The sequence below is a fragment of the Mastomys coucha genome, unplaced genomic scaffold (genome assembly GCF_008632895.1).
Source record: "Mastomys coucha isolate ucsf_1 unplaced genomic scaffold, UCSF_Mcou_1 pScaffold14, whole genome shotgun sequence".
Classification (NCBI taxonomy): Eukaryota; Metazoa; Chordata; class Mammalia; order Rodentia; family Muridae; genus Mastomys; species Mastomys coucha.
In genome coordinates, this window is record NW_022196896.1 from 25,522,660 (window position 1) to 25,537,109 (window position 14,450).

At 39.9% G+C, this 14,450-nt stretch overlaps 1 protein-coding gene across 1 annotated transcript in view; it reads left to right on the top strand.

The window, feature by feature from the left end:
* Ints8 (integrator complex subunit 8) overlaps positions 1 to 14,450 on the top strand; it is a 51,673-nt gene that overhangs the window by 3,522 nt on the left and 33,701 nt on the right. Inside the window, exons 3-10 of the mRNA XM_031366619.1 lie at positions 1,480 to 1,620; positions 1,889 to 1,960; positions 3,767 to 3,818; positions 4,243 to 4,425; positions 8,198 to 8,305; positions 10,353 to 10,508; positions 13,127 to 13,227; positions 14,151 to 14,292. Coding sequence (XP_031222479.1) covers positions 1,480 to 1,620; positions 1,889 to 1,960; positions 3,767 to 3,818; positions 4,243 to 4,425; positions 8,198 to 8,305; positions 10,353 to 10,508; positions 13,127 to 13,227; positions 14,151 to 14,292 — 955 coding nt within the window. The remainder of the gene's footprint in view (positions 1 to 1,479; positions 1,621 to 1,888; positions 1,961 to 3,766; positions 3,819 to 4,242; positions 4,426 to 8,197; positions 8,306 to 10,352; positions 10,509 to 13,126; positions 13,228 to 14,150; positions 14,293 to 14,450) is intronic.

Genomic DNA, 14,450 nt, shown 5'->3' on the forward strand with positions numbered 1-14,450 from the left:
CCCTTGGAAGGCAGAAAGATCTTGAGATCCCTGGGACTAGAGTTAGACAGTTGTGAGCTGCTGTGTGGGTGCTGGGAATTGAACCTTGGTCCTAAAGGAATAGGCATTGCCCCAAAAATCACTAAGCCATCTCTCCAGCCCATTTCCAGTTTCTCATTGTTATAAATTCTAAGGTATTAATATTTTTTTCCTAAGCAGGAGTACACCGTATAGCTCAGACTGGTTTCAAGTTCTCTCTCTGCCTTGGAGCTGGGTGTCACCATACCCTGCTTCTGAGTATAGTATTTCAAAACACTTTTTTTTCCTGCCATCTGTTCTCCAGTATTAAATATTATTATTATTATTTTTTTTTTTGAGACAGGGTTTCTCTGGCTGTCCTGGAACTCACTCTGTAGACCAGGCTGGCCTTGAACTCAGAAATCCTCCTGCCTCTGCCTCCCAAGTGCTGGGATTAAAGGCATGTGCCACCACTACCCGGCTATAATTTTTTAAAAATAAATTTAATCTTTTTTGGTTGTTTGAAACACAATCTTATGTAGCCTAGGTTGTTGTTAAGTGCTGTAGTGGCAGATGGCCTTGGACTTCTCATCTCTTGCCTCAGCTGTATAACTGCTGGGAATACAAGTGTGTAGCACATGTCTGATTTCCAGGATTTTTAATCCAAAGGGAAACCTGATACTACAGGAGACATGTGTTCGTGGTAATGTATGAAACATTAAGACACACATGGTGTACATGAAACAGTTGGAAAATTGAATACCAGTTAGGTTTTTTAGGGGGCTGGGAATTGAATTTGTGACCTCATGCATGCTTGACAAGTAAGGTACTATTTGTTACATCCCCCAAAACCAGCTAACCAATTGGTTATTTGATGATAAAAGCAAATTACTTTTTCTTTTTCTTTTTTTTTTTTAGGGGTTGGGGTGGTGGTGGTAATGATGGTAGTATTGAGACAGGGTATCACTGTGTAGACCATGCTGTCCTCAAACTCACAGAGATCCTCATGCCTGTTCCTCCTGAGTGTTAGGAAATGGAAATTATTTCTGGGTGAAATTAATGCTGTCGTTTTGTCGTTTTGGCTTTTTTGCGGGGTGTGGTGGTATACTGTTAAGCCAACGCCTTGGAGGTTGAGACTGAGAGGCTGCCAGTTTAAGACCAATCTGGGTTGCATAGCAGTACCTTATTTGAAAAAAGGAAAGCTAAATATTTTTAGATGTAATCTGAAATCTGTAGTTTGAGAAGAGAAGAAATGAAAGAAGATTGGTAATAACGTTGAATAGTTACATGTGTGTGATGGATGCGTGTTGTTCTCTTTTGTGTTTAAGTCCATAGTAAAAATCTTGGAATCTAATAGGTAAACCTGCAGATGTATCTTTGAACAACATAGTATTATTTTCACTCATAGTAGGAGTTTGTGTTCTGTGTGGCTTGTGCGGCTAACTTGCTAACGTGCAGACACGCACCTTTGCTTCTCTTAAGCCTCTCTGTTCCGGTGTTGAATATGCTGCTGAATGAGCTCCTGTGCATCAGTAAGGTCCCTCCTGGGACCAAGCATGTGGACATGGATCTGGCAGCCCTTCCTCCAACCACTGCCATGGCCATCCTCCTCTACAACAGATGGTGAGCAGTGAGGCCTGCTGCCAGGCAGCCTCCTTTCCTTGCACGATGGCTTTCAGAAATTGTGAAGCAAAAGGGATCTCCTTTTGCTTCGGGGGTCTCCGTGGGCATCTTTGGGACTGTGAATCTGAAAGTAGAGAAATTTCATTCATGGCTTTGTAGGTGAAAAGTGTATTACTGAAACTGTGGATGAAATCTCACATTTTTAAAGTTATATTAATTATTATTAAACTGGCCTTTTTATTAATTTTTTTCTCTATCTTTTCTTTAGGGCAATTAGGACAATTGTTCAAAGCAGTTTTCCTGTCAAACAGGCTAAACCTGGACCCCCTCAACTAAATGTGTAAGTTGCCTGACAGAACCATCACTTGTGACTTTTTTCATCATAATTTAAAATTATTTTATAGGTTTTTAACTCATGTTACAGAGGAAGTGGGACAGAGATAGGACAGGCCCTGCATGGCGTTTGAGTTGATGGAGCTAGGGGAGTTGGAGGATTGAGTATGAAGATTTTCTCCATATAATTAAATTGTCTTTAATGTGTATTAATTAGTTTTGTACCTGGGGAAATTATTTTAATAGTTACAAGTGTTAACAGTATGATGTTCATTACAAAAGCTTGATTAAATGTGGAGTTTTAAATCCAGTTCATAAATTCTAAGTGGCACTTCCTTCCACTTGAGAGCTAGACACCATACTTTCTGCCTTGATAGGAGTGAGATTTACTTACTTACAAAGAGCATAGGCTAATTTATGGCACAGGATTTAATGGTCACATTCTTCAGGACTTGTGCCAGAGTACCGTTGGAGCAAATCTCTGCTCTTTCACTTCATGAGCCAGGGTGCCAAGGAAGGGAGGGTGGAGCAGGGGCCAGTAGTTTTACCTCTGGGGACACACCCTGGGTTCTACCTCAGTACATCTCAGAAGAACCATCTAGGGAGGAAACTGCCAGGATTCCAGATAAAGTCAACAACATTATACTAGGACATAAGCAGTGGCACAGTCTTTGTTTATGCATGTTGGTGGTTTCTGTGTAAAGGTGCCAGGTACTCTGGAATTGGAATTACAGACAGTTGTGAGCTGTCATGTGAGTGCTAGGAATTGAACTTGGGCTTTCTGGAACATCAACCAGTGCTCTTAACCACTGAGCCATCTCTTCAGCCCATATGACCCATTCTCTATTTTTATTTATTTATTTATTTATTTATTTTTGGAAATAGGGTCTTCCTCTTCTGTAGCTGGCTGGCTGGCCTAGAGCTCACTTATGTAGATCAGGCTGGCCTGGAACTCACTCTTGTAGATCAGGCTGGCCTGGAACTCGCTTATGTACATCAGGCTGGCCTGGAGCTCACTCATGTAGATCAGGCTGGCCTTGAACTTAAAGTTGCTCCTTACTCTGTTTTCTGTGTGCTAGGATTAGAGGTTTGGGCCATCATGCTCAGCTTCTGTGCCTTTCCTTTTTTCTTTCTTTCTTTTATTAAGATGTAATTTTATTTTATGCTGCTGAGTGTTTTGCCTACACGTATGTAATTGTACCGTGTGCATGCCCGATGCCTTAGGGCAGAAGGTCCGCATCCCATGGAATTTAAATTACACTAGGCTTTGAGCCACTGTGTAGGTGCTGGGAACTGAACCCTGGTCTTTGGAAGAGCAACAAGCGTGCAAGTGCTTTTAACAGCTGAGCCTTCTCCTGTTCCCTCTGTGTCTCTTTAAATAAATAAGCTTTTCTTGTCAATAAGCTTTATTACTCTTTGTTGGCTTATTTCCTTCCCCTTTTCTTGTTTTGTTTTAAAGACAGGGTCTGATGTAGCTCAGAGTGGCCTCTGCACTCAGTTTTCTAACTTGATTGGTCTTGAAGTTCCTGATTCTCCCATCTCTGCTGTTCTACTGTAATGGGTTATAGGTGTGTTTTCTGCTTAGTTTGTTTTACTCCTAAATTGAAAGTTTTATGCAATGCACTTGGAGAAGGTCCTGGTAAGTTAATGATCAGCATAAAATATATGATTTATTTGTTTAAACCAAAGAAGAAACTGTTAACATACTTTAAAAAAATTAACTTCATGCTGAAAATGATAGCGTTAAATTTAGACTTTTACATTTGTGTCTTAAGAGTTATATTTCAGTGATCTTCGGTTGTTTCTCTTTTAGCATGAATCAGGTGCAACAGGAAAAAGAACTGACAGAAAACATTTTGAAAGTGGTAAGTACGGGCAGTGACTACAGTGTTAGGTCTTAGGGACAGGTTAGCATGTAGAGATACTTCTAATCTTAGGTTTGTGGATGTTATAAAGGGTTAAGTTTTTGTGTGTGTGTCTGTGTGTGTGTGTTTGTGTGTGTGTGTGTGTTGATTTTATGAGATAGTCTTATCATGTGGCCCTACTAATTTTTTTTTTAAGGTTTATTTATTTATGTTATTATGCATATGAGTCCACCACCACTGCTCTCTTCAGACACACCTGAAGAGGGCATTGGATCCCATTACAGATGGTTGTGGTGAGCCACCATGTGGTTGCTGGGAATTGAACTCAGGACCTCTGGAAGAGCAGTCGGTGCTCTTAACTGCTGAGCCATCACTCCAGCCCTAGCCCTACTAATTATTGTGTTTTTGTTTATTATATTTGTAGCTAAAAGAACAAGCTGCTGATTCTATTTTGGTCCTGGAGGCAGCTCTGAAATTAAACAAGGATCTGTACGTTCACACGATGAGAACTCTAGATTTACTGGCTGTGGAACCAGGCACAGTGAATGGGGAAACTGAGAATTCTACGGCTGGGTTGAAAATCAGAACTGAGGAGATGCAGTGCCAGGTATTTCTACCTTTGTTTCTCTGATTTAGGTTTGAATGCCTGTCTGTATTTATTTTTAAAGAAACACTTTTGTTATAGCAAAGGTTGGCCTGAAACTTGCTTTGTGAGCAGAATTTGTATTAGCCCCCTAACTGCTGGAATTATCAACATGTAGCACCATATGTTATTTACTAGATTGTTTTAAATTTTATTTTATGTAAATAAGAGTATACTGTCACTGTCTTCAGATACACCAAAAGAGGGCATTGGATCCCATTACAGATGGTTGTGAGCCACTATGTGGTTGGTTGCTGGGAATTGAATTCATGACCTCTGGAAGAGCAGTCAGTGCTCTTAACCCCCGAGCCATCTCTCCAGCCCTGTAAAATACTAGATTTTTATTGGCCATCAGATCTTCGAAAGTTTTATAAGATTTTTCTGAAAAAAATGAGAAAAGTTTCATGAATTCTGTTATTTTTGAAGTAGTTTTTGGATTTGCATACACTCATATTAGGAATGTAATTAGATTGCCAAAGACAACAAAAACTAACATTGTGGTAGGCTGAAAACATAGGTTTTTGTAAAATAACTGACTTCTTTTTTTTCTTTTTTCCAAGACAGGGTTTCTCTGTGTAGCCCTGGCTGTCCTAGAACTCACTCTGTAGACTAGGCTAGCCTTGAACTCAGAAATCCACCTGCCTCTGCCTCCCAAGTGCTGGGATTAAAGGTGTGCACCACCACTGCCCGGCAATAACTGACTTCTTAAGGATCTTGTCTCTTTCTGATTTTTGGGCTTTGACAAGTTTCATTTTTATCTTGGCAGCGTACTACATGCCTTTTATGCCCCCACTGGGGAGGCAGAAGTAAAGGAAATCAAGGCCAGCCTGGTCTACAGAACGAGTACCAGGACAGCCAGGGCTATATACTATATAGAGGGGGGAAAAAGACATTTTAATTGTCAATTGTCATTTTATGTGTTCAGCCTTCTTTTTCTTCACTAGATCTACTGGATCTACTAATTAGGGTTTTGTTTGTTTGTTTTTTGTTTGTTTTTTTTTTGTTTTTTGTTTTTCGAGACAGGGTTTCTATGTAGCCCTGACTCTCCTGGAACTTACTCTGTAGACCAGGCTGGCCTCGGAGCTCAGAAATCCACGTGCCTCTGCCTCCCAAGTGCTGGGATTAAAGGCGTACGCCACCACGCCCAGCCTTTGTTTGTTTTTTGTTTTTGTTAGCTTGATAAAAGCTGGAGTCATCTGGGATAGGAAAATGTACCAAGAAAATGAGTCCATCAGACTCTCCAATGGGCAAGCCTGTGGGGTCATTTTCTTGATTAATGGTGGATGCAAGAGGGCCCATACGCCTGTGTGTGGTACCCCTTAGGCTGGTGGTTCTGGGTTGTACAAAAAGGTGGATTGAGCAAGCCAGTAAGTAGCACATCTCTGTGGCCTCTTGTTCAGTTCCTGCCTCCAGGTTCTTGCTTTGAGTTCTGCCCTGAATTCCTTCAATTACAGAATGTTAACCTACAAGTTGTAAGATGAAAAAAAAATACTTTTTCTCCAAGTGGATTTTGGTCATTGTCTTTATTACAGCTATAGAAATGAAACTAAGAGCTGGAGATAGGTTCAGCAGTGGGAGTGTTGGCTGCTCTTCCAAAGGACGGGAGTTTAGTTCCCAGCACCCACATGGCAGCTCACAGCTGTCTGTAACTCTAGTTCCAGAAGATCCATAGCACCAGGCATGCATGTGATGCGCACATCTATACATGTAGGCAAAATGTCTATACACATAAAATAAAATAAAATAAAATAAATCTTTTAAAAAAGTAGAACTTAGAAATCAACCTAAGACTTCAAAGTATGTGAGGTCTACGTACTGCAGCTTGTTGTCTAGTACAGAGCCTGAGGACAGTAGAAAGTTTAAAACATTTGTTGATTACCTTTTTGAAACTAAGATCCATTAGCTGGTGAGGGTGATGGTTTTAGTTTTTTGAGACAAGGTTTCTCTGCGTAGCCTGGTTGTCTAGAAACTAGCTCTGTAGACCAGGCTAGTCTCAAACTCAGAGATCTGCCTGCCTCTGCCTCCTAAGTGCTGGGATTAAAGGCATGCGCCACCAAGCATGGCTGGATCATAACTTTAAAGGCTACTCTTTCCTTCGTTTTACAAATAAGCATGGCATCTTTCCCCTACTTTTCATTCAGAAAAGAGGTGGAAATGAGACAATGTTATGAAGGCTGTCTTTTCAGGGTGAGGAATAGCTAAAGGTAATCATTTTTTCAAGACACAGTGAGAATTTCCAGGAGATGGATACTTACTTTTTGGCATTTAAAAAAAAATAATGATAGGTTTTAAGCCTGCACTCTATGACTTGGTATTTTTTGCTTATTATTGTCACTTTTCTTCATGTTAGTATTCTAAGAGTGGCTTGCTGGATTGAATCAGACTTCTTTGAAGTCTAGTGAACAAGGGCATCAATCTAAAGACAAGGTCCTTGGAGGCTGGTGATGTAAATAAGTTGGTAGAGTGCTTGCCTAGCATATACAGAATGCTAGGTGTGACCCCTTGCTAGCATCACATTAAAAATAATGGAATGGTGATGTATGCTTGTAGTCGCAGTACCCAGATGTGGAAGCACAGCATCAGAACTTCATGGCCATCCTTAACTACATATTGAATTTGAGAACCTATCTCAGCAGGGCCAGGGAGGAAGAGAGAGAGGGAGGGAAAGGGACCAGTGAGGGGTAAAGAGGTGGCAATCTTGGAAAATACACACATTCTTCTATTACAAAGCAATCATTAGAATTTTCTAGTCAATTTTCTAGTTTGTTATGGTAGACACTAATCCTTGTCCATTCGTGGAGTGCTTCCTACCTCTGTTCTCTTCTATGATGGGAGAAATTTTTACCTACTAAACTGGGAGCAGGCAACTGAACACTTTGGTATTGCTTCTCTCTAGCTTTGTCTAGCTTGGAAATAAGAATGTTCCACGGATGTTACATACTTAGTTTAGATTGAATGGGGAGCTTGTAAATCAGACAGAGAAGTGGAAATGGACACGCTGGCTTTGTCTGGTGTTTATTTGTTTGAATGGTGCAGGCAGCAGCAGTGACCTTTAGATGTACTCTGCAGGGGCAGTGTGGAGTGCTGGAGGCTGTGGGTAGCAGAGTTATGGCATCTAGTGTGGTCAGTGGCTGCAGTGCTTCTGTCTCCAGAGCAGTTTGACTTGGCTTTTTTCCTGTTCCTTCTCTTATTTTTCTGACCTAATTCTTTGGCCTTCCAAATAATGTTGTACATTACTTGAAATCATTTGTTAGTTTTTGTTTTGTTTTGTTCTGCTGCTTAGGTCCTAATTAATGCCTGTTACTTTCCTTTTGATTATGTTTTTTACTTATCTTCTTTTTTCTTTGTTAACCTGCTATTTAACATAAGTTTGAGCCAGGCATCACTATGAGGGCCTTTAATCTTAGCACTTGGGAGGCAGAGACAGGTGGATCTCTGAATTTGAGTACAGCCTGCTATATGTAGTAAGCACCAGGACAGCCAGGGATGTGGAGGAAACCCTGTCTCAAACAAACAGAATAAATGAATAAATAAATTTGAGTTTTATTCGCTTTTGTTGTAGTTTTCCCATGCAGGGTTTCTCCTGTGTAGCCTTGGCTGTCTTGGAAAGATCAGGCTGGTCTCTGCCTCCTTAGCATTAGAATTAAACGTGTCCACCACCACCACCACCATCCAATGCATCAATTCTTTTAAGTACACAGAAATTCTGAAGCAAATTGGTTTTTTATTTTTTCAGGTGTGCTATGATTTGGGTGCAGCATACTTCCAGCAAGGCTCCACAAATTCAGCTGTCTATGAAAACGCGCGAGAGAAGTTTTTTAGAACTAAAGAACTAATTGCAGAGGTAAGTACAATCATAAACCATATATAATATATTGGTCCCTTCAAAATCTGTGGAATTGGTTTTGCTTTAATCTTTCTAAAGAAAAGCTGTGTTGGATACTAGAGTGTAACTTGTTTGTTTTTTAAGACAGTTTCACTGTATGGCTCATCTTGGCCTAGAACTCAATGTAGACAAGGCTGGCCGAAGTGCTGGGATTAATAGGTGTGATACCAAACACAGTTTGGGGGTGTGGCCTCATGGTAGGATATGTTCTTAGCATGCACAAGTCCTTTGGTTCAATCCCAGCACCAACAGACAAAGCCAGTGTGCCCATTGCAGAATATTTAGAAAGTTTGAATAGTACAAAGTAGGAAAGTTTGAATAGTACAAACTATTTCAAAACTATTTTCAAAATGTGTATTATTTTCTTGTTGTCTTAGTTAGGGTTTCTATTGCTGTGAAGAGACACCATGGCCATGACAACTCTCATAAAGGCCAACATTTAATTGGGGCTGGCTTACAGGTTCAGAGGTTCAGTCCATTCTCAGCGTGGCAGGAAGCCTGGTGGCATGCAGGCAGCAGAAAGAGACTGCCATACTGGGCATAGCATGAGCTTAGGAGACTCACTTCCTCCAGCAATACCACACCTGCTTCAAGAAGGCCACACCTCCTAATACTGCCACTCCCTATTGGCCAACCATTCAAACCCATGAATGTATGGGGGCCAAACCACCACACTTGTTAGTTCTTAGATAAAATATCCAAAAGCAACTTTAAGAGAAAAAAGTTTATTTTGGATCATAATTTAAGGTACTGCATGCTGGGGTATCAAGGTAATAGGAACTTGAAACAGCTGTTCATATTGTGTCCATTATCAAGAATAGAGTGCTAAACTGGCTTTTGTGGATCAAACACTCCTTTGATCCCATCCTTTAGGAGGCAAAAGCAGAAGGATATTTGTGAGTCTAAGGTCAGCCTGCTCTACATGACAAGGTTCTTTTTATGATTCAGATGACTACAATTAAGAAAAAAGATTTATTTTTTACATTTTGGGTATCTGTTCATATCTGTGTGAGGGTATGTGCATGTGAGTGCTACTTTACTTGAATGACAATAGATGGTGTCCCCTCCCCTGCAGCTGTAATTACAGGTGGTTGTGACCCACCCACTATGGGTGCTGGGAACCAAACTCAGGTCCTCAGTGTGTGTGCTTAAGTACTGAGCCATCTCTCTAACCTCAGATGTCTGAATTTTTAAGTGTAATTTTTTTTTTAATTGTAGAAACCTGGAAAATCAGTTTTAATTTTCTTTCCTCATTACATAAATGAATCAAATACCATCAAAGCTTAATTTAGTCTATTTATTCATCCATTTTTGTTGTGCTAGGACTTGGTCTCAAGGTTTGCTGCTTCCTGAGCTCTGCCATGGAGCTGCATCTCTAGATCTAGGCTTACTTTATCTAGAGCTATTAGAAATTGTTAATTTTGTTGAAGCTTAGGTAGAATTAGTTAAAATTCACTTAAAATATGTTGTGTCTTTACAAATGTTTTTGGTAGTAACATTTCTAATATTTTTGAAAGAAGATTCTAAGATGCAGAGTTAACATTGTTGTTATTCATTGTTACTTGTCTTGTCATACCTACTGAAGTGACGATTAGTCCATCAGTCAGTCAATCAATAAAAAATAAATAGAAATGAAGCATGTAGATGAGTGCCAATCAGTCAGTAAAAAGAAAAGGGCCGGATGAGTGATAGTCTAATAAATAAAAACAGAGGAAGGGCCAGACAACTAATAGCTTTGTTTTGTGGATCTTACTCAGTCTGTCTTGGCTGTTTGTTGTTTTCAACCCTATAAAATATTTCTCACTCGAGGGACATGCAAAATCACATCACTGGTTGTACGTGGTCAATGAATGATGTTCTGCTGATCTCTGCTCAAAATATTTAACCTTGTTACTATTTGAAATTTTTTTTATTGTTTTCTTGTACTGTTAAAATGCACTAAGGAGTACTAGTGTGTTGTGTCCATTTCATTAACGGATAATGATGTATAACTCTTACTTTACAGATAGGTTCATTCTCTCTTCATTGTACCATAGATGAGAAGCGGTTAGCTGGCTATTGTCAAGCATGTGGTGTTCTTGTGCCTTCTTCTGATAATGACTCTCAGCACTTGACTCCATACAGTCAAGTCCATGCTTGCTTACGATCTGGCAGCTGTCAGGTAAGAGATGAGCTGTGATTGTAGAGCTACAGTTGACACGTTTTACAAACAAACCATGCTCAGATGCTGCTACACTATCTGCCAAGTGTGGCTTGGAGCCAGTCACCTACCTGTTCACCAGTCCTAAAAGTAATGTAATCCTTAATATAGTTACCTCATTTTTAAAGATGGTTATGTGACTTGTGTGAGACCTTATAGTTAGTTATGTATGTTCACTGTTACTGATATGTGTTTGAAAGAAAAGCTTGCTCATCACTTCTGTGGGGCAGCCTGAGATCTCACTGTTGTCATAGCATAGCTTATGTACCATCTCAGAGAAGGCAGGAGTGAGCAGAATGGCTTGTTGATGGGGTGTTCAGTTACAGACCCCTTGTCAGTGAGCTGGTCGCTGTCTGGGTACTTGTCTGAGTTAGGTGTCTCAGCTAGGTACTTCTGGCTGTTCTGGAACTTGATACACAGATTAGGCTGGTTTCCAACTCAGAGTCTGCATCTACTGGGATTAAAGGCAGATGCCACCAAATCTGGTTATTCTTTGCTCTTTTTTAATTTTTTTTTAAGATTTATTTACTTATTATGTATGTAGTGTTCTGCCTGCATGTATGCCTGCAGGCTAGAAGAGGGTGTCAGATCTCATTATAGATGGTTGTGATCCACCATGTGTTTGCTGGGAATTGAACTCAGAACCTTTGGAAGAACAGTCAGTGCTCTTAACTGCTGAGCCATCTCTCCAGCAATATTTTTATTTTTAATTTAATTAGTTTATTTTACTTTATGTTTATGAATGTTTTGGCTATTGGATCCTCTGGAACCGGGGTTGTGAGACACCATGTGGGTGCTGGGTCTTGAACGTGGGTCTTTTATGAGAGCAACAAGTGCTCTTAACCACTGAGCCATCTCTCCTTCCTCTTATTTATTTAAATTTTGATGCTTTGAGGCAGGGTTTTCCTATATGCCAAAATGGCCTAGAATTGGTAATCCAAATGCTGAAATTAATACTTTGCATTTCCCCAACTGGGTTTTTATTTCAGATTAATAATTCATTATTTTCTTCTAAAATTTCATTTCTTCACCAATCAAAAAATACACAAAAACAAAGATTGTAAACTTTATCCTTTTTATCTTGTCCTTTTTGTTGTTTTTGTTTTGTTTAAGAGTTGCTCTGTGCGGGCGGTACGCTTTAATCCCAGCACTTGGGAGGCAGAGGCAGGTGGATTTCTGAGTTCAAGACCAACCTGGTCTACAGAGTGAATTTCAGGATAGCCAGGGCTACACAGAGAAACCCTGTCTCGAAAAAAATAAAACAACAACAACAACAAAAGGTCCTGCGTTCAATTCCCAGCAATTATATAGGGGCTTACAACCACCTATAAAGGATCTGATACTTTTTTCTGGCACACAGACATCCATATACAAAAAAAAAAAAAAACCCAAACCAAAAACCTCAAAAACCAACATACACAAATGGCAAAATTAAAGAAAGAAAAAAGCCATTATGTTGAGGCTCTGCAATGTGTGGCAGTTGGCATGTGTAGACATTTTTTGTCTCAGAAAGTGTATGTAGGTTTTATTTGGATAGGACTCTTTACATGAGCCCTGTAGTTTGTTTTATGTTAGTCAAATTGTAATAGTGAAGCAGATAATGGTGTCTCTCACAGTTGGCCAGTGGCTGACTGACTTATTTCTGAGGATTCTTGCATTGTCATATTTTGTATGGAGGAGGAATGGTGTGGGATCTATAATCCTGAGACCACTTGTTTCTTTGTGATAGTGGCTAACTAGCACAGATATTAGCAGAAATCCTTTTCCCACATTATCCTCCCTCCTTTCCTCTTTCTCCATAGCTCCAAAAACCTGACAAAGGGATCATACATAATATGTAATATTTAAAGTTATTGGAGTTGTTTCTTAGCATGCTTTTCCTGGGAAATGAATTTTAATTATTTTAAGATTTTTTTTTTTTTAAGAAGTTAGTTTCATGACTCAAACCTTTATAGTTTATTTGAAAGGTTTGGTTGTTGCTCTTATAGATTGATTGATTGATTGATTGATCACTCAGTTGACTGATTGAGGTGGACTTTTGCTATGCAGTCACCTTCTCACCTCAGCCTCCCACATGCTGCAATTAGAGGGGTGTGTGTTTGTGTGTGTGTGTGTGTGTGCGCGCGCGTGTGTGCGCGTGTGCGCACGCACGAATGAGTATATGATGCCCTCTTGACTAAAGTTTAGAGTGTTTGTGGGTCGTTTCTGATTAGAAGCTAAGGCTTCATTAGTTTCTTTCCTGCTTCTCACTTGTGGTCCACGGTCTTCAACTTTGTGAAAGGAGAACTATTTCTGTTCTTAGTCTGATTTCAGAATTTTTTAAAGAGAATGCTTCATAGTTTTTTTAGCTTAGGATGACTTTGAACTTTGTCTTGCCTCTACTGCTTAGTGCTGAGATTGCAGGCGTGCACCACTTCCCAGTCTTAAGCAGTGCTGGCAATGAGCCCAGGGCTTATTCATGCTAGACAAGCAGGCCTTCTGCCAGCTGAGCTACATTCGGACCCATAGAAAGTATGTTGAAAAGGAACTGCCTTGTTTTGTTTTGTTTACATGAATGCAATTTTCTGTCTTTGTTCTAGGAGGTAGTGCAGATTTTCATTGAAGATAACTTAACTTTCACTTTACCTGTCCAGTTCCGGCAATCGGTATTAAGGGAACTCTTTCAGAAAGCTCAACAGGGGTAAGTTGGAAAATTCGTTTTGATCTTTGAATAACAACAAGTGTTTTGTGGGTTATGAAATTGCACTTTCAAGTTACTTGGAAATTATTAACATTTTCAAATTTGCTGATATAATGGACAAAAAAGTATGGTGGAGGTTTTTTTGAAAGATTTAGTTATTTGTGTATTTTATGTAAATCAGTGTATTTTATGTGTCTTCATGAACATCAAAAAATATCCCGTTACAGATGCTTATAAGCCACTCTGCGGTTGGTTGTTGGGAACTGAACTCCAGATTTCTGGAAGAGCACTCAAGTGCTCTTAGCCTCTGAGCTATCTATCTCTCTAGCCTCTATGAAGACACTCTATAAACGCATGGGTGTCTCCCTGCTTACTCTGTGCATGCCTGGTGTCTCAGACGTCAGAAGAGGGCGTTGGCTCTTCTGGAACTGGAGTGACAGTTGGTTAGTTATGAGGTGACAGCAAACCTATGTCCTCTGGAAGAGCAGCCAGTGCTGCTCTTAATCAGCCCAGTGGGACACTTTAAAGTTTCTTCTCTTAGTTTCTTTTAAAAATGCTTGCAGTGAAAAAATTATTTGGAGCACAGTTCTTACACTTACTTAATCTTTAGAATTCTTTTTTTTTTTTTGGTTTTTCGAGACAGGGTTTCTCTGTGTAGCCCTGGCTGTCCTGGAACTCACTCTGTAGACCAGGCTGGCCTCGAACTCAGAAATCTGCCTGCCTCTGCCTCCCAAGTGCTAGGATCAAAGGCGTGTGCCACCACCACCCAGCTAGAATTCTTTTTGTATTCTTTTTTTCTACATTTTATTTTTGAGTTGGTATATGGTATTTAATAGAGTACTGAATGTCTTTAAATGTTGATTCTCAATACTGTTCACATTTTACAATAAAAACATTCATGTTTCTACGTTTGTGTTTTGTAGAAATGAAGCTCTAGATGAAATCTGTTTTAAAATTTGTGTCTGCAACACTGTACGAGATATACTGGAAGGCAGAACAATTAGTGTCCAGTTCAATCAACTATTTCTTAAACCAAACAAAGAAAAAATAGATTTCCTCCTTGAGGTAAGGCATTTCCCCTGTGGTGATAGAACATTTGTGTTCTTCTCTGTCCTTGAGAGTTGACAGTATGAACAAATTGACAGCAGCTGCCTTTCCTCCCTCCCACCCTGCCTCTTCTCCTCCTCCCTCCCACCCTGCCTCTTCTCCTCCTCCCTCCCACC